The sequence below is a fragment of the Protomyctophum parallelum genome (assembly GCF_964188405.1).
Source record: "Protomyctophum parallelum genome assembly, chromosome: 21".
NCBI classification, from domain to species: Eukaryota; Metazoa; Chordata; class Actinopteri; order Myctophiformes; family Myctophidae; genus Protomyctophum; species Protomyctophum parallelum.
The window spans coordinates 1372646-1392671 of NC_139713.1; the positions used below are offsets into that span (position 1 = coordinate 1372646).

The following is a 20026-nucleotide window of genomic DNA, read 5'->3' on the forward strand; positions in this document are numbered from 1 at the left end:
CTATGACCATAGAACAGGAGGTAACACTGGTACCCTATGACCATAGAACACTGGTACCCTATGACCATAGAACACTGGTACCCTATGACCATAGAACAGGAGGTAACACTGATACCTTATGACCATAGAACTGGAGGTAACACTGGTACCCTATGACCATAGAACAGGAGGTAACACTGGTACCCTATGACCATAGAACAGGAGGTAACACTGGTACCCTATGACCATAGAACAGGAGGTAACACTGGTACCCTATGACCATAGAACAGGAGGTAACACTGGTACCCTTTGACCATAGAACAGGAGGTAACACTGGTACCCTATGACCATAGAACAGGAGGTAACACTGGTACCCTATGACCATAGAACAGGAGGTTTTATCGTTCTCCTGAACATCAATGTTTTATCGTTCTCCTGAACATCAATGTTTTATCGTTCTGAACATCAATGTTTTATCGTTCTCCTGAACATCAATGTTTTATCGTTCTGAACATCAATGTTTTATCGTTCTCCTGAACATCAATGTTTTATCGTTCTGAACATCAATGTTTTATCGTTCTCCTGAACATCAATGTTTTATCGTTCTCCTGAACATCAATGTTTTATCGTTCTCCTGAACATCAATGTTTTATCGTTCTGAACATCAATGTTTTATCGTTCTCCTGAACATCAATATTTTATCGTTCTCCTGAACATCTATGTTTTATCGTTCTCCTGAACATCAATATTTTATCGTTCTCCTGAACATCGATGTTTTTCTCCTCCAGGCGTTCCTCCTGAACGAGGATCTGGGCGACTCTCTGGACAGCGTGGAAGCTCTGCTGAAGAAACACGAGGACTTTGAGAAGTCCCTCAGCGCCCAGGAGGAGAAGATCACTGTGAGTACCTTACCCTAACCTTACCTTACCTTACCTCAGCGCCCAGGAGGAGAAGATCACTGTGAGTACCTTACCCTAACCTTACCTTACCTTACCTCAGCGCCCAGGAGGAGAAGATCACTGTGAGTACCTTACCCTAACCTTACCTTACCTTACCTTATGTTCTGTCCAGACATTGACTGATGTCTTTGTCTTTAGATGGACATATATTGAACGGTATGGGTTTAATATATACATTATTGACATGAACACTCTGTGTCTCTCTCTCTCTCTCTCTCTCTCTCTCTCTCTCTCTCTCTCTCTCTCTCTCTGTCTCTCTCTCTCTCTCTCTGTCTCTCTCTGTAGGCCTTGGATGAGTTTGCTACCAAGCTGATCCAGAACAACCACTATGCCAAGGATGATGTCGCCACACGTAGAGACGCTGTAAGTACCGCTAAGCGCTAACGCTAACCGCTAGTATGAATGGTACGTTTGTCCTGCAAAGCGACGTTGTGAGCGACTTCGAACAGTGCTATATAAATGTTTCACCGATAATCCACACCTTCAATCACTTTGTATCATCCTGCAGCCTTGTAGCTGTACTGGGGAAGGGGAGCGCTTGATTGCCTTACACACGCTGGCCGTGCGGGCGTCTAAGCACCGCCCGGCTCATACGACTGTGAATGTGTGGCTCCAGGCAGCCCCGTAAAGACATCAAGCGCTATTCTCCAGTCACATGAGCTACTTGAGCAAAACAAGGAAGTGATGTGGCTCGCTCTGGTGGCGCAAAGCGTAGCTACTTTTGTGAATGTAATAGTTTTATGAGGTTAATATTGCTATCCTCATAAAACTATGTTTGTAACCGTTTTAGAGAAGCAATAAGTAATAACCTTGGAGGGTAGAAGACCCTCCGCTGCGCGTCGGGTCTGCCTACGCCTCCCAGACATCGTAAAATACCCGCTAACCTGAGCCCTCTCGTGGCTTTTTGCTTTAGTCTCCACAGTGGCCCCTAACCTCTATAATAACATGTCTCCACAGTGGCCCCTAACCTCTATAATAACGTGTCTCCACAGTGGCCCCTAACCTCTATAATAACGTGTCTCCACAGTGGCCCCTAACCTCTATAATAACGTGTCTCCACAGTGGCCCCTAACCTCTATAATAACGTGTCTCCACAGTGGCCCCTAACCTCTATAATAATGTGTCTCCACAGTGGCCCCTAACCTCTATAATAACGTGTCTCCACAGTGGCCCCTAACCTCTATAATAACGTGTCTCCACAGTGGCCCCTAACCTCTATAATAACGTGTCTCCACAGTGGCCCCTAACCTCTATAATAACGTGTCTCCACAGTGGCCCCTAACCTCTATAATAATGTGTCTCCACAGTGGCCCCTAACCTCTATAATAACGTCTCCACAGTGGCCCCTAACCTCTATAATAATGTGTCTCCACAGTGGCCCCTAACCTCTATAATAACGTGTCTCCACAGTGGCCCCTAACCTCTATAATAACGTGTCTCCACAGTGGCCCCTAACCTCTATAATAACGTCTCCACAGTGGCCCCTAACCTCTATAATAACGTGTCTCCACAGTGGCCCTAACCTCTATAATAACGTGTCTCCACAGTGGCCCCTAACCTCTATAATAACGTGTCTCCACAGTGGCCCCTAACCTCTATAATAATGTGTCTCCACAGTGGCCCTAACCTCTATAATAACGTGTCTCCACAGTGGCCCCTAACCTCTATAATAACGTGTCTCCACAGTGGCCCCTAACCTCTATAATAACGTGTCTCCACAGTGGCCCCTAACCTCTATAATAACGTGTCTCCACAGTGGCCCCTAACCTTTATAATAACGTGTCTCCACAGTGGCCCCTAACCTCTATAATAACGTGTCTCCACAGTGGCCCCTAACCTCTATAATAACATGTCTCCACAGTGGCCCCTAACCTCTATAATAACGTCTCCACAGTGGCCCCTAACCTCTATAATAACGTTTCTCCACAGTGGCCCCTAACCTCTATAATAACGTGTCTCCACAGTGGCCCCTAACCTCTATAATAACGTGTCTCCACAGTGGCCCCTAACCTCTATAATAATGTGTCTCCACAGTGGCCCCTAACCTCTATAATAACGTGTCTCCACAGTGGCCCCTAACCTCTATAATAACGTGTCTCCACAGTGGCCCCTAACCTCTATAATAACGTGTCTCCACAGTGGCCCCTAACCTCTATAATAACGTGTCTCCACAGTGGCCCCTAACCTCTATAATAATGTGTCTCCACAGTGGCCCCTAACCTCTATAATAACGTCTCCACAGTGGCCCCTAACCTCTATAATAACGTGTCTCCACAGTGGCCCCTAACCTCTATAATAACGTCTCCACAGTGGCCCCTAACCTCTATAATAACGTGTCTCCACAGTGGCCCTAACCTCTATAATAACGTGTCTCCACAGTGGCCCCTAACCTCTATAATAACGTGTCTCCACAGTGGCCCCTAACCTCTATAATAACGTGTCTCCACAGCTCCTGGCTCGTCGTAACGCGCTCCACAGCCGCGCTCAGAGCCGGCGCTCCGGCCTGGAGGACTCGTTCCACCTGCAGCAGTTCTTCAGAGACTCTGACGAGCTGAAGAGCTGGATCAACGAGAAGATGAAGACCGCCACCGACGAGGCCTACAAGGTGGAGTTAGCTGCTCTATAGCAGACAGTCTGAGAGGGGGAGAGGTGGTGGAGTTAGCTGCTCTATAGCAGACAGTTTGAGCGGGGGAGAGGTGGTGGAGTTAGCTGCTCTATAGCAGACAGTTTGAGAGGGGGAGAGGTGGTGGAGTTAGCTGCTCTATAGCAGACAGTTTGAGAGGGGGTGAGGTGGTGGAGTTAGCTGCTCTATAGCAGACAGTTTGAGAGGGGGAGAGGTGGTGGAGTTAGCTGCTCTATAGCAGACAGTTTGAGAGGGGGAGAGGTGGTGGAGTTAGCTGCTCTATAGCAGACAGTTTGAGAGGGGGAGAGGTGGTGGAGTTACTGTAGCTGCTCTATAGCAGACAGTCTGAGAGGGGGAGAGGTGGTGGAGTTAGCTGCTTTATAGCTGCTTTTTACTACTTAACAACAGGGTAAATAAGTGTATTTCCCCTCCAGGGTAAATAAGTGTATTTCCCCTCCAGGGTAAATAAGTGTATTTCCCCTCCAGGGTAAATAAGTGTATCCCCCCCCCCCCCCCCCCAGGACCCCTCCAACCTCCAAGGGAAGGTCCAGAAGCACCAGGCGTTCGAGGCGGAGCTCTCGGCCAATCAGAGCCGGATCGACGCCCTGCAGACGTCGGGCCAGGAGCTGGTCGACGCCCCTCACTACGCCTCGGCCGAGGTGGCGGCGAGGATGGAGGAGGTTAGGACCCAGTGGAAGAGCCTGCTGGAGGCCACCGAGCTGAAAGGTACTTATACCATAGGATGGAGGAGGTTAAGGTACTTATACCATAGGATGGAGGAGGTTAAGGTACTTATACCATAGGATGGAGGAGGTTAGGACCCAGTGGAAGAGCCTGCTGGAGGCCACCAAGCTGAAAGGTACTTATACCATAGGATGGAGGAGGTTAAGGTACTTATACCATAGGATGGAGGAGGTTAAGGTACTTGTACCATAGGATGGAGGAGGTTAAGGTACTTCAATAGCTAAAGCACAACACAATGCTAACACCAAAAGGGGTTCCTGCCCAGAATGGGTTAAATGACCTCTGAACCGTGACCTCTGACCTCCAGGCATCAAGCTGCGCGAGGCCAACCAGCAGCAGCAGTTCAACCGTAACGTGGAGGACATCGAGCTGTGGCTGTACGAGGTCGAAGGTCACCTGGCCTCGGACGACTACGGCAAAGACCTGACCTCCGTCCAGAACCTGCAGAAGAAACACGCCCTGCTGGAGGCCGATGTGGCGGCACACCAGGTACACTACACTACCCATGATGCACCACTACACTACACTACCCATGATGCACCAGGTACACTACACTACCCATGATGCACCACTACACTACCCATGATGCACCACTACACTACACTACCCATGATGCACCACTACACTACACTACCCATGATGCACCACTACACTACACTACCCATGATGCACCACTACACTACCCATGATGCACCACTACACTACACTACCCATGATGCACCACTACACTACACTACCCATGATGCACCACTACACTACACTACCCATGATGCACCACTACACTACACTACCCATGATGCACCACTACACTACCCATGATGCACCAGGTACACTACACTACCCATGATGCACCACTACACTACACTACCCATGATGCACCACTACACTACCCATGATGCACCAGGTACACTACACTACCCATGATGCACCACTACACTACACTACCCATGATGCACCACTACACTACCCATGATGCACCACTACACTACACTACCCATGATGCACCACTACACTACCCATGATGCACCACTACACTACACTACCCATGATGCACCACTACACTACACTACCCATGATGCACCACTACACTACCCATGATGCACCGCCACACTACACTACCCATGATGCACCACTACACTACCCATGATGCACCGCCACACTACACTACCCATGATGCACCACTACACTACACTACACTACCCATGATGCACCGCCACACTACACTACCCATGATGCACCACTACACTACCCATGATGCACCACTACACTACACTACACTACACAATGATTACTGTCACAATATAGAGCTATTTAACACTGTTACAGAACACACTCTATAGCAATGACTACTGTCACAATATAGAGCTATTTAACACTGTTACTGAACATACACTATAGCAATGATTACTGTCACAATATAGAGCTATTTAACACTGTTACTGAACATACACTATAGCAATGATTACTGTCACAATATAGAGCTATTTAACACTGTTACAGAACACACTCTATAGCAATGATTACTGTCACAATATAGAGCTATTTAACACTGTTACTGAACACACTCTATAGCAATGATTACTGTCACAATATAGAGCTATTTAACACTGTTACAGAACACACTCTATAGCAATGACTACTGTCACAATATAGAGCTATTTAACACTGTTACTGAACATACACTATAGCAATGATTACTGTCACAATATAGAGCTATTTAACACTGTTACTGAACATACACTATAGCAATGATTACTGTCACAATATAGAGCTATTTAACACTGTTACAGAACACACTCTATAGCAATGATTACTGTCACAATATAGAGCTATTTAACACTGTTACTGAACACACTCTATAGCAATGATTACTGTCACAATATAGAGCTATTTAACACTGTTACTGAACACACTATATAGCACAACATGAAAGTGTTGTTTTTGGCAGCACATTTTTATAAAAAAAATAATCCTAGTGTGAATAGTTTTCATTTAGTTTTAGTCAAATTTTAGTCACCTGGAATGTTTTAGTGTTAGTCTAGTTTTAGTCGACTAAATGTCATACGATTTTAGTTGAGTAAATATACAGTTGATTTAGTCGACTAAAATGTATTTCGGCGGTGCCTCGATGCCGTCGTAATGACAGATTTTACGCTTGCTGAAAATCTACAAGCTTGTAGATCGGCTATTTTCAGCATGCAACCAAGTGTAAAATTACTTATACTGGTTCCGCCAGTATAAGTCATCTGAAAATATGTTGTTGGATTTGAGCTTGTAGATCTGCTATCTTTTCCCATTTTGGTGTTAGCATCATGTTGTGCTTTAGCTATTGAAAAATAGCAGATCTACAAGCTCATAGCGCGCCACCGAGTGGCGCGCTACGAGCGGCGCGCTACGAGCTTGCAGGTCTGCTATTTTTTTGAAAAATCGAAGAGTGACTGACATAGAAGACATTTTCAGAACCTGATCTCAGGTCAGAATGGGTTAAAAACCGCCCACAACGCATCAATGACACTCTTCCCTCCTCCTCCTCCTCCTCTGATTGGTCAGGACCGCATCGACGGCATCACCATCCAGGCCCGGCAGTTCCAGGAGGCGGGGCACTTTGACGCCGACAACATCCGCAGGAAGCAGGAGGCGCTGGTGGCGCGCTACGAGGCGCTCCGCGAGCCCATGGGCGCCCGCAAGACCAAGCTGTCGGACTCCCTGCGTCTGCAGCAGCTGTTCAGGGACGTGGAGGACGAGGAGACCTGGATCAGAGAGAAGGAGCCCCTCGCTGCCTCCACCAACAGAGGTACACACTAATACACACTAATACACACTAATACACTCCACCAACAGAGGTACACATTACTACACACTAATACACACTAATACACTCCACCAACAGAGGTACACATTACTACACACTAATACACACTAATACACTCCACCAACAGAGGTACACATTACTACACACTAATACACACTAATACACACTAATACACTCCACCAACAGAGGTACACACTAATACACACTAATACACATTCATACACATTAATACACCTTAATACACACTAATACACATTAATACACATTAATACACCTTAATACACATTAATACACACTAATACACCTTAATACACATTAATACACACTAATACACATTAATACACATTAATACACCTTAATACACATTAATACACATTAATACACCTTAATACACATTAATACACACTAATACACATTAATACACTCCACCAACAGAGGTACGTCTGTATTCTCTCTATCTAACTCTATTTCTACGCTCTTATTCTCTCTCTATCTAACTCTATTTCTACGTCTGTGTTCTCTCTATCTAACTATTTCTACGTCTGTGTTCTCTCTATCTAACTCTATTTCTACGCCTGTATTCTCTCTATCTAACTCTATTTCTACGTCTGTGTTCTCTCTCTATCTAACTATTTCTACGTCTGTGTTCTCTCTATCTTACTCTATTTCTACGTCTGTATTCTCTCTATCTAACTCTATTTCTACGTCTGTGTTCTCTCTCTATCTAACTCTATTTCTACGCTCTTATTCTCTCTCTATCTAACTCTATTTCTACGTCTGTGTTCTCTCTATCTAACTCTATTTCTACGCCTGTATTCTCTCTCTATCTAACTCTATTTCTACGTCTGTGTTCTCTCTCTATCTAACTCTATTTCTACGTCTGTATTCTCTCTATCTAACTATTTCTACGTCTGTGTTCTCTCTCTATCTAACTCTATTTCTACGTCTGTGTTCTCTCTATCTAACTCTATTTCTACGCCTGTATTCTCTCTATCTAACTCTATTTCTACGTCTGTGTTCTCTCTATCTAACTCTATTTCTACGCCTGTATTCTCTCTCTATCTAACTCTATTTCTACGTCTGTGTTCTCTCTCTATCTAACTCTATTTCTACGTCTGTATTCTCTCTCTATCTAACTCTATTTCTACGTCTGTGTTCTCTCTCTATCTAACTCTATTTCTACGTCTGTGTTCTCTCTCTATCTAACTCTATTTCTACGTCTGTGTTCTCTCTATCTAACTCTATTTCTACGCCTGTATTCTCTCTCTATCTAACTCTATTTCTACGTCTGTGTTCTCTCTCTATCTAACTCTATTTCTACGTCTGTGTTCTCTCTCTATCTAACTCTATTTCTACGTCTGTGTTCTCTCTATCTAACTCTATTTCTACGCCTGTATTCTCTCTCTATCTAACTCTATTTCTACGTCTGTGTTCTCTCTATCTAACTCTATTTCTACGTCTGTGTTCTCTCTCTATCTAACTCTATTTCTACGTCTGTGTTCTCTCTATCTTACTCTATTTCTACGTCTGTATTCTCTCTATCTAACTCTATTTCTACGTCTGTGTTCTCTCTCTATCTAACTCTATTTCTACGTCTGTGTTCTCTCTCTATCTAACTCTATTTCTACGTCTGTGTTCTCTCTCTATCTAACTCTATTTCTACGTCTGTATTCTCTCTATCTAACTATTTCTACGTCTGTGTTCTCTCTCTATCTAACTCTATTTCTACGTCTGTGTTCTCTCTATCTAACTCTATTTCTACGCCTGTGTTCTCTCTCTATCTAACTCTATTTCTATGCCTGTGTTCTCTCTATCTAACTATTTCTACGTCTGTGTTCTCTCTCTATCTAACTCTATTTCTACGTCTGTATTCTCTCTATCTAACTATTTCTACGTCTGTGTTCTCTCTCTATCTAACTCTATTTCTACGCCTGTGTTCTCTCTCTATCTAACTCTATTTCTACGTCTGTGTTCTCTCTATCTAACTCTATTTCTACGTCTGTGTTCTCTCTATCTAACTCTATTTCTACGCCTGTGTTCTCTCTCTATCTAACTCTATTTCTACGCCTGTATTCTCTCTCTATCTAACTCTATTTCTACGCCTGTGTTCTCTCTCTATCTAACTCTATTTCTATGCCTGTATTCTCTCTCTATCTAACTCTATTTCTACGCCTGTGTTCTCTCTCTATCTAACTCTATTTCTACGCCTGTGTTCTCTCTCTATCTAACTCTATTTCTACGCCTGTATTCTCTCTCTATCTAACTCTATTTCTACGCCTGTGTTCTCTCTCTATCTAACTCTATTTCTACGCCTGTGTTCTCTCTCTATCTAACTCTATTTCTACGTCTGTGTTCTCTCTCTATCTAACTCTATTTCTACGCCTGTATTCTCTCTCTATCTAACTCTATTTCTACGCCTGTATTCTCTCTATCTAACTCTATTTCTACGCCTGTGTTCTCTCTCTATCTAACTCTATTTCTACGCCTGTGTTCTCTCTATCTAACTCTATTTCTACGCCTGTATTCTCTCTATCTAACTCTATTTCTACGTCTGTGTTCTCTCTCTATCTAACTCTATTTCTACGCCTGTATTCTCTCTCTATCTAACTATTTCTACGCCTGTGTTCTCTCTATCTAACTCTATTTCTACGCCTGTATTCTCTCTCTATCTAACTCTATTTCTACGCCTGTATTCTCTCTCTATCTAACTCTATTTCTACGCCTGTATTCTCTCTATCTAACTCTATTTCTACGCCTGTATTCTCTCTCTATCTAACTCTATTTCTACGTCTGTGTTCTCTCTCTATCTAACTCTATTTCTACGTCTGTATTCTCTCTCTATATAACTCTATTTCTACGTCTGTGTTCTCTCTATCTAACTCTATTTCTACGCTCTTATTCTCTCTCTATCTAACTCTATTTCTATGCTCTTATTCTCTCTCTATCTAACTCTATTTCTACGCTCTTATTCTCTCTCTATCTAACTCTATTTCTACGTCTGTGTTCTCTGTCTATCTAACTCTATTTCTATGCTCTTATTCTCTCTCTATCTAACTCTATTTCTACGCTCTTATTCTCTCTCTATCTAACTCTATTTCTACGTCTGTGTTCTCTGTCTATCTAACTCTATATCTCTGCCTGTATTCTCTATCTAACTCTATTTCTACGCCTGTGTTCTCTCTCTATCTAACTCTATTTCTACGCCTGTGTTCTCTGTCTATCTAACTCTATTTCTACGTCTGTATTCTCTCTCTATCTAACTCTATTTCTACGTCTGTGTTCTCTCTCTATTTAACTCTATTTCTACGCCTGTGTTCTCTGTCTATCTAACTCTATTTCTACGTCTGTATTCTCTCTATCTAACTCTATTTCTACGTCTTCCAGGCAAAGATCTGATAGGCGTGCAGAACCTCTTGAAGAAGCACCAGGCGCTCCAGGCGGAGATCTCTGGCCACGAGCCTCGCATCAAGGCTGTGAGCCAGAAAGGAGACGCCATGGTGGACGAAGGTAACGCACCCTCCTCCACCGCTTATCCGTAGTCTGGTCGCCGGGGGCCGACGGCGGTGTTGTCTTTGGCAGCAAATTTCTATTTTAGTTTTAGTCATAGTCTTTGGACTGAAACTTTTAGTCACATTTTAGTCACCTGGAATGTCTTAGTGTTAATCTAGTTTTAGTCGACTTAAATGTCATAGGATTTTAGTCGACTAAATCTACGGTTGATTTAGTCGGCTAAAATGTATTTTGGCGGGCCTTGATGCCGTCCGTCGTAATGAGTGTTTTTACACTTGACTGACATAGCAACATGTCAGGATGTGGAAGACATCTTTAGGATCTGATCTCAGGTCAGAATGGGTTAAATATTGAGGTCAGGCCTGAATGGGTTAACCCATTTTATGTTATGCTTTATAGCTATTGAAAAATAGCAGATCTACAAGCTCGTAGCGCGCCACCGAGTGGCTTGTAGGTCTGCAATGTTTTGAAAAATCGAAGAAGAACCACTGACATAGAAACATAGCTTTTTCAGAAAACTGTCAGGATGTAGAAGACATTTTTAGAATCTGATCTCAGGTCAGAATGGGTTAACAACCCATTCTGAACGGGAACCCATTTTGGTGTTAGCATCATGTTATGCTTTAGCTATTGAAAAACAGCAGATCTACAAGCTCATAGCGCGCCACCGAGTGGCGCGATACGAGCTTGTAGGTCTGCTATTTTTGAAAAATCGAAGAACGACTGACATTTCTAGAATCTGATCTCAGGTCAGAATGGGTTCATCAGACCAGTGTGTGTCCCAGTGGAAACCTCGTATGAATCTGATCTCAGATCAGAATGGGTTCATCAGACCAGTGTGTGTCCCAGTGGAAACCTCGTATGAATCTGACCTCAGGTCAGAATGCGTTAAAGAACTCAAATCAAAGCGCTGCTCCCTCCTCCTCCTTTAGGCCACTTTGCCCTGGAGGACGTGCGGGCCCGTCTGGGCGAGCTGACGGGCCGCTGGGACTCCCTGAAGGCCAAGGCCGGGCAGCGCCGCACCGACCTGGAGGACTCGCTGCAGGCCCAGCAGTACTTCGCCGACGCCAACGAGGCCGAGTCCTGGATGAGGGAGAAGGAGCCCATCGTGGGGAGCCAGGACTACGGCAAGGACGAGGACTCTGCCGAGGTGAGGGCTCAGGGCTCAGGGGTCACGGTATGGGTGAGAGGTGAGAGGTCACGGTTAGGGTTAGGGTTAGGGTTAGAGGTGAGGGCTCAGGGGTCACGGTATGGGTGAGAGGTGAGAGGTCACGGTTAGGGTTAGGGTTAGAGGTGAGGGCTCAGGGGTCACGGTATGGGTTTAGCCATATTGGTCAGAGCTACTGTCAGTCAAAGGGGTCAAATATTGAAAGTCACTGTACCAAAGCCCGCCCATATTGCATACCGTGTCCCGATTGGCCGCCCCATTTCTCTGGTGTAGGAAATGGGCGTACAATTGAGCCTCTCCAGACCGTAATCCGCCGGCAGGCAATTTTGTTTTGCCAACGGCTGATTCGGTCTGGTTTATTAACCAGGCTAGTATGGGTTAGGGTTAGAGGTGAGAGGTCAACACAGTGAAAACAGTGACATCTGCTGGCTGATCCCATACATGGCAGATCCCATTGACACGTGCTATGGGAATTTGCAGACTGTGACATCACAAACAGCAGGGAAGTCAGAGCACTTGTTTGAGCTAGAAAACCTCCCAAAAAATATACTGACATTTCTCCATATGAATAATGAATCCTTTGTCTCCTAGATCTAGTCTACCAGGCCTGCAGTAGGCTATGCACTGGACACATGTCTTCTAAATCTAGTCTACCAGGCCTGCAGTAGGCTATGCACTGGACACATGTCTTCTAAACCTAGTCTACCAGGCCTGCAGTAGGCTATGCACTGGACACATGTCTTCTAGATCTAGTCAGCCAGGCCTGCAGTAGGCTATGCACTGGACACATGTCTTCTGAATCTAGTCAGCCAGGCCTGCAGTAGGCTATGCACTGGACACATGTCTTCTAAATCTAGTCAACCAGGCCTGCAGTAGGCTATGCACTGGACAAAATGTGCATGACATAACGGTATTTCAATAAACTAGAAATACGAGGGAGAAACCGTATCCAACTGTGTGTGTGTGTGTGTGTGTGTGTGTGTGTGTGTGTGTGCGTTCCTCCCTCCAGGCTCTGCTGAAGAAGCATGAAGCTCTGATGTCTGACCTGAGCGCGTACGGCAGCAGCATCCACGGCCTGAAGGAACAAGCCCAGAACTGCAGGGTAAGATACGCTACGCTATGCTATGCTATGCTATGCTATGCTATGCTATGCTAAGCTACGCTGCACTACGTTACAGAATACATCACATCTGCATCCTACATAATAGCCCTTTAGTTTCTTATGTATTATTTTATGTAAGTAGCCACTAGCCGTGTGATATGTGGGATGATGTCTGGCTGGGTGGTCTGGCTGGGTGGTCGTTGTTGGGAGATAATTCACCTTCAGGCTGATTCACCACCTCCACTGCCTCGGTGGTTAAACTACCTGTCTGTGAATTATCTCCCTACAACGACCAGCTAGCCAGACATTATCCCTTACATAAAGGAGGTGAATTATCTCCCTACAACGGCCACCTAGCCGGACATTATCCCTTACATAAAGGAGGTGAATTATCTCCCTACAACGACCACCTAGCCAGACATTATCCCTTATATAAAGGAGGGGAATTATCTCCCTACAACGACCACCTAGCCAGACATTATCCCTTACATAAAGGAGGTGAATTATCTCCCTACAACGACCACCTAGCCAGACATTATCCCTTATATAAAGGAGGGGAATTATCTCCCTACAACGACCACCTAGCCAGACATTATCCCTTACATAAAGGAGGTGAATTATCTCCCTACAACGACCACCTAGCCAGACATTATCCCTTACATAAAGGAGGTGAATTATCTCCCTACAACGACCACCTAGCCAGACATTATCCCTTACATAAAGGAGGTGAATTATCTCCCTACAACGACCACCTAGCCAGACATTATCCCTTACATAAAGGAGGTGAATTATCTCCCTACAACGACCACCTAGCCAGACATTATCCCTTACATACTAAAAGGCTTTATTACCTTTCTTTGTAGTTGTTACGTCCCCACCAAATCCCCACTAATTCACTTATTTCCATCGCTCAAAATTATATATTTTTTGTATATATATCCTCTCTTCATAATGTAAATAATATCCCAAGCGGCACACTTTACTACTTCTTTAGATGGAAATAAGCAAATTAGCACAACACCCCATACATCCCATTAAATTTCCATTCCATTCAATGCAATTCATTGAGGGCTTATGGTAGGGGAAATAGCCAATAAGGAGCCTTTGCGCAAAAAAACACCTGGACCTCTTTGGTGGGGACGTTTCAACTACAAAGAAAGGTAAGAAAAGCCTTCTAGCATGGCATTCTCCTTTAACCTTGGTGCCCCCCCCCCCCCCCCCTCCCTCCAGCAACAAGTGGCGCCCACGGACGACGAGACGGGTAAGGAGCTGGTGTTGGCTCTGTACGACTACCAGGAGAAGAGCCCTCGAGAGGTCACCATGAAGAAGGGAGACATCCTCACTCTGCTCAACTCCACCAACAAGGTACGGTGTGTGTGTGTGTGTGTGTGTGTGTGTGTGTGTGTGTGTGTGTGTGTGTGTGTGTGTGTGTGTCTGTGTCTGTGTCTGTGTCTGTGTGTGTGTGTGTGTGTGTGTGTGTGTGTGTGTGTGTGTGTGTGTGTGTGTGTGTGTGTGTGTGTGTGTGTGTGTGTGTTGGCGCTATACAGTGCCAGAGAGAAATGCGCGGAATAAAGCAGAGAAGAAGAGACCCGTCCGCCCGACCCGGAAGTGATAACCTCGTCATCGTTAGCTTAGCTTGTTTTCATGCTACTATAAATGTGCCACGTCTCTGCGCACGTACCTTAGAGTATATATGAATAGAGACCTTAGAGTATATATGAATAGACCTTAGAGCAGGGGTCTGCAACCTTTTTGGAATTAAGTGCCATGTTTTTATTTTCTGGATAGTCAGTGTGCCATGTCAACATTAATTTGAATGACACCACATCAACATTTCCAACACATTTTGATTGTCCACGGAAATATCCTTATTTTTTATATTTATTTTCACATTGTCTCAGAGCAATGACCCACGCATCTCCCAGACTCCCTCCCCAGTCAGAGTTCAGAGTTTTAATGAATGTATAATTACAGTATGTGCAGGATGTAATTTACTGTATACATACAAATGTGAGGGACTTATTTAACTAAGTTTAAATAGTTTATTTTAAACCAAAAAGTCCTCTCTCTCTCTCACACTTATGCCAGTGTGCCAGTGATCGCCCAAAGGTATGGCTCCCCCATATCTTACAAGTATGATTGAACCCTACAAACCCTCCCGCGCACTCAGATCAGCCAACGCAGGGAAACTGGAAGTACCCTCACTAAAAACGCCGGGACAACGCTCCACACGTCCCAAACTCTTCTCCCTTCTGGCTCCAAAACTGTGGAATGCACTTCCCATTGCAGTCAGAACTGCAGCATCACTCCCAATCTTCCGCCGTAGCCTGAAAACCCACCTTTTCAGACTCCATCATGGCCCATAGCACTTACCCCACCCCCTTAGATAGCATCTCTGTAGACTTAGATAGCATTTGATACAGACTTATAGCATGTTATGTAGACAGCACTATAATTGTATTGTATATAGTCATAGCACGCCATAGTACATATGTATAGCATAGTAGTGAATATGTATAGTTTATTATGTATAGTGTATGTATAGTTTCATCATATAGATATTCCACTGTTACCTTCTTAGCTTACGCATGTTTCATGATAGATGCTTTTATGTGATGTATTCCCATGCTTTTGTTCTTGCTTAAATGTAAGTCGCTCTGGATTAAGAGCGTCTGCTAAATGCCTAAATTGTAAATTGTAAATTGTTAGTGGCAACCTTTGGCACCGGTGCCAAAGGTTGCCTACCCCTGCCTTAGAGTATATATGAATAGAGACCTTAGAGTATATATGTGACCAAATTTGACTAGGAGACTGCCATTGGATTTTTTTGATGTTTTGTTTTTTCATTTCATATCAAAGCAGGGAATCATAGCTTCAAATTGACATATTGGTTGTTCAGTTTGACCCACCAGTTTTGGAGATATGGCTTATAGAGTAATGTCTTGCAGAGAAACAGAGAGTTGAGAAAACAGGCTTGAAAGGTTCACTTCTATGGTCTCTAACATTACACCTAAAGCTACAAGTTTAAGCATTTATTTCATATTTACATGTTAATTTCAGCTTTGACACTTATTTCAGACATGCTCTAGTATGTGAAGAGTCTGCCTGTGCTATTAACTCATTTTGAGAAAGATAAATAAAATAAAGTTTCTCTGGAATGTGGTGGCAGTCTCTCAGTCAAATCTGGTCACATATGAATAGAGACCTTAGAGTATATATGAATAGAGACCTTAGATTATGAATAGAGACCTTAGAGTATATATGAATAGAGACCTTAGAGTATATATGAATAGAGACCTTAGATTATGAATAGAGACCTTAGAGTATATATGAATAGAGACCTTAGAGCAGGGTTCCCCAATAGGCGGCCCGCGGGCCATTTGCGGCCCACAGAGCGCCCCCTTGTGGCCCATGAAAGAATACAAAAAAAAAAAAATGTTTTTATTTTTATTTTTTTATTTTTTTTAAGGGTCCCAGATATAAATGGCATTAAATGGGGGTCAGTAGCCTATGCATGTCAAACTGGGCATCCTTTTCAAATAGGGTCTTGCCCTGAAAATGAATTTTCAGGGCAAGACCTCGACCTCGCGCGTGCAGACTCGGCCCCCAGCCTGGTACGCTAGTCAAAATATGGCCCTTGAGGAAAATTAATTGGGGAACCCTGCCTTAGAGTATATATATGAATAGAGACCTTAGAGTATATATGAATAGAGACGGCACCCGGAGGAAACCCTGAGGCGAAATGGTATTGCAGTTTGGACCCAGATCGTGAACGCGCTGTCCGCTGACTATCATTGCAATGCGCACGTTCATGATGACACGTGAACGCTGTTTCATAGTGAACGCTGTTTCATAGTGAACGCTGTTTCATAGTGAACACTGTTTCATAGTGAACACTGTTTCATAGTGAACGCTGTTTCATAGTGAACGCTGTTTCATAGTGAACGCTGTTTCATAGTGAACTCTGTTTCATAGTGAACACTGTTTCATAGTGAACGCTGTTTCATAGTGAACGCTGTTTCATAGTGAACGCTGTTTCATAGTGAACTCTGTTTCATAGTGAACGCTGTTTCATAGTGAACGCTGTTTCATAGTGAACGCTGTTTCATAGTGAACGCTGTTTCATAGTGAACGCTGTTTCATAGTGAACGCTGTTTCATAGTGAACGCTGTTTCATAGTGAACGCTGTTTCATAGTGAACGCTGTTTCATAGTGAACGCTGTTTCATAGTGAACGCTGTTTTATAGTGAACTCTGTTTCATAGTGAACGCTGTTTCATAGTGAACGCTGTTTCATAGTAAACGCTGTTTCATAGTGAACGCTGTTTCATAGTGAACGCTGTTTCATAGTGAACGCTGTTTCATAGTGAACACTGTTTCATAGTGAACGCTGTTTTATACATGAACGCTGTTTCATAGTGAACGCTGTTTCAACGTGAACGCTGTTTCATAGTGAACGCTGTTTCATAGTGAACGCTGTTTCATAGTGAACGCTGTTTCATAGTGAACGCTGTTTCATAGTGAACGCTGTTTCATAGTGAATGCTGTTTCATAGTGAACGCTGTTTCATAGTGAACGCTGTTTCATAGTGAACACTGTTTCATAGTGAACGCTGTTTTATACGTGAACGCTGTTTCATAGTGAACGCTGTTTCAACGTGAACGCTGTTTCATAGTGAACGCTGTTTCATAGTGAACGCTGTTTCATAGTGAACGCTGTTTCATAGTGAACGCTGTTTCATAGTGAACGCTGTTTCATAGTGAATGCTGTTTCATAGTGAACGCTGTTTCATAGTGAACGCTGTTTCATACGTGAACGCTGTTTCATAGTGAACGCTGTTTCATACGTGAACGCTGTTTCATAGTGAACGCTGTTTCATACGTGAACGCTGTTTCATAGTGAACGCTGTTTCATACGTGAACGCTGTTTCATAGTGAACTCTGTTTCATAGTGAACGCTGTTTCATACGTGAACGCTGTTTCATAGTGAACGCTGTTTCATAGTGAACGCTGTTTCATAGTGAACGCTGTTTCATAGTGAACGCTGTTTCATAGTGAACGCTGTTTCATAGTGAACGCTGTTTCATAGTGAACGCTGTTTCATAGTGAACGCTGTTTCATAGTGAACGCTGTTTCATAGTGAACGCTGTTTCATACGTGAACGCTGTTTCATAGTGAACTCTGTTTCATACGTGAACGCTGTTTCATAGTGAACGCTGTTTCATACGTGAACGCTGTTTCATAGTGAACTCTGTTTCATAGTGAACGCTGTTTCATAGTGAACGCTGTTTCATAGTGAACGCTGTTTCATAGTGAACGCTGTTTCATAGTGAACGCTGTTTCATAGTGAACGCTGTTTCATAGTGAACGCTGTTTCATAGTGAACAGTGTTTCATAGTGAACACTGTTTCATAGTGAACTCTGTTTCATAGTGAACGCTGTTTCATAGTGAACTCTGTCTCATAGTGAACTCTGTTTCATAGTGAACTCTGTTTCATAGTGAACGCTGTTTCATAGTGAACGCTGTTTCATAGTGAACGCTGTTTGCGTGTGTGTACGGTTGTAATGCATGTATAACTCGCGAAGCGTTCGCCCCACTGACTTCACATTTGACACACACGTTCCACACCCCCACAGTCCTCTAAGAGACTTAACGAGGTGTTTGCTGTCCGCTAAGAGACTTAACGAGGTGTTTGCTGTCCGCTAAGAGACTTAACGAGGCGTTTCCTGTCCAATAACGAGGTGTTTCCTGTAGGACTGGTGGAAGGTGGAGGTGAACGACCGCCAGGGCTTCGTTCCCGCCGCCTACGTGAAGAAACTGGACCCGACGCAGTCCTCGTCCCGCGAGAACCTCCTGGACGAGCAGGGAAGCATCGGCCTGCGCCAGGACCAGATCGAGAACCAGTAAGAACCAGTTTGAACCGGTTACAGCCAGATACAACCAGTTACAACCAGATACAACCAGTTACAACCACATACAACCAGTTACAACCACATACAACCAGTTACAACCACATACAACCAGTTACAACCACATACAACCACATACAACCACATACAACCAGTTACAACCAGTTACAACCACATACAACCAGTAAGAACCAGTTACAACCAGTTACAGCCAGATGCAACCAGTTACAACCACATACAACCAGTTACAACCAGTTACAAACAGTTACAACCACATACAACCAGTTACAACCACATACAACCAGTTACAACCACATACAACCAGTTTGAACCAGTTACAACCAGTTCGATGTGTTTATACTAACTCTGTCACCGAGGGCTAAACCCACTTAGCTGGAATTGAAGCTCACGTCCCGGTTCTCATTAATGGTCCAGCAGGTGTCGCCATTTCACCTTCAAACCGTTCTCTCAATAAAGTCAATCAGGTTAACCTTTTCATATTAACACTCTGCTGTGTATAACATAGTCTCTCTACCCTCTCTCTCTCTCTGATGTGTATAACATAGTCTCTCTACTCTCTCTCTCTCTCTCTCTCTCTCTCTCTCTCTCTCTCTGCTGTGTATAACATAGTCTCTCTACACTCTCTCTCTCTCTCTCTCTCTCTGATGTGTATAACATAGTCTCTCTACCTCTCTCTCTCTCTCTCTCTCTCTCTCTCTCTCTCTCTCTCTCTCTCTCTCTCTCTGCTGTGTATAACATGCTCTCTCTACCCTCTCTCTCTATCTCTGTGTGCCTTGCCCATGGGCAGACTGCTCACCAAGGAATCGTGCAGCGTTTCTGTACGAATGCAGCAGGTGGAAGAGCTGTGAGTCTCTCTCTCTCTCTCTCTATGTTGTGATCTTGATGTCATCGTGATGTCATCAACGTCATCGTCATCCTCACGCGGTTCTGTCCTATCCCCGCTGACCACCAGAGGGCGCTGATTAATAAAAGCATATAAAAAACATGAATGATACACCCAATGAAAATGTACACTTCACGGATTATAGGCCATTTGGAATTAGAACAATCGGTTGAAGATTGGCCGAGTAAAGCACGATTTAAATATCAACGAGTTTTACAGTACCATACTTGTGAGGACCTGGCTGGCGCACGCCCGCGCACCGGAAATGGATGATCTGCAAGCTCACAAAGCGCTGTCATGCAACACTTGGAGCTTGT

At 44.1% G+C, this 20026-nt stretch overlaps 1 protein-coding gene across 3 annotated transcripts in view; it reads left to right on the top strand.

The window, feature by feature from the left end:
- sptan1 (spectrin alpha, non-erythrocytic 1) overlaps positions 1 to 20026 on the top strand; it is a 112981-nt gene that overhangs the window by 39343 nt on the left and 53612 nt on the right. For all 3 annotated transcript variants that reach the window (XM_083794258.1, XM_083794260.1, XM_083794259.1), the window contains exons 12-22: positions 768 to 878; positions 1224 to 1301; positions 3388 to 3543; positions 4083 to 4287; positions 4613 to 4794; positions 6856 to 7099; positions 10502 to 10624; positions 11560 to 11777; positions 12805 to 12897; positions 14128 to 14262; positions 18651 to 18799. In XM_083794258.1, coding sequence (XP_083650384.1) covers positions 768 to 878; positions 1224 to 1301; positions 3388 to 3543; positions 4083 to 4287; positions 4613 to 4794; positions 6856 to 7099; positions 10502 to 10624; positions 11560 to 11777; positions 12805 to 12897; positions 14128 to 14262; positions 18651 to 18799 — 1694 coding nt within the window. The remainder of the gene's footprint in view (positions 1 to 767; positions 879 to 1223; positions 1302 to 3387; positions 3544 to 4082; positions 4288 to 4612; positions 4795 to 6855; positions 7100 to 10501; positions 10625 to 11559; positions 11778 to 12804; positions 12898 to 14127; positions 14263 to 18650; positions 18800 to 20026) is intronic.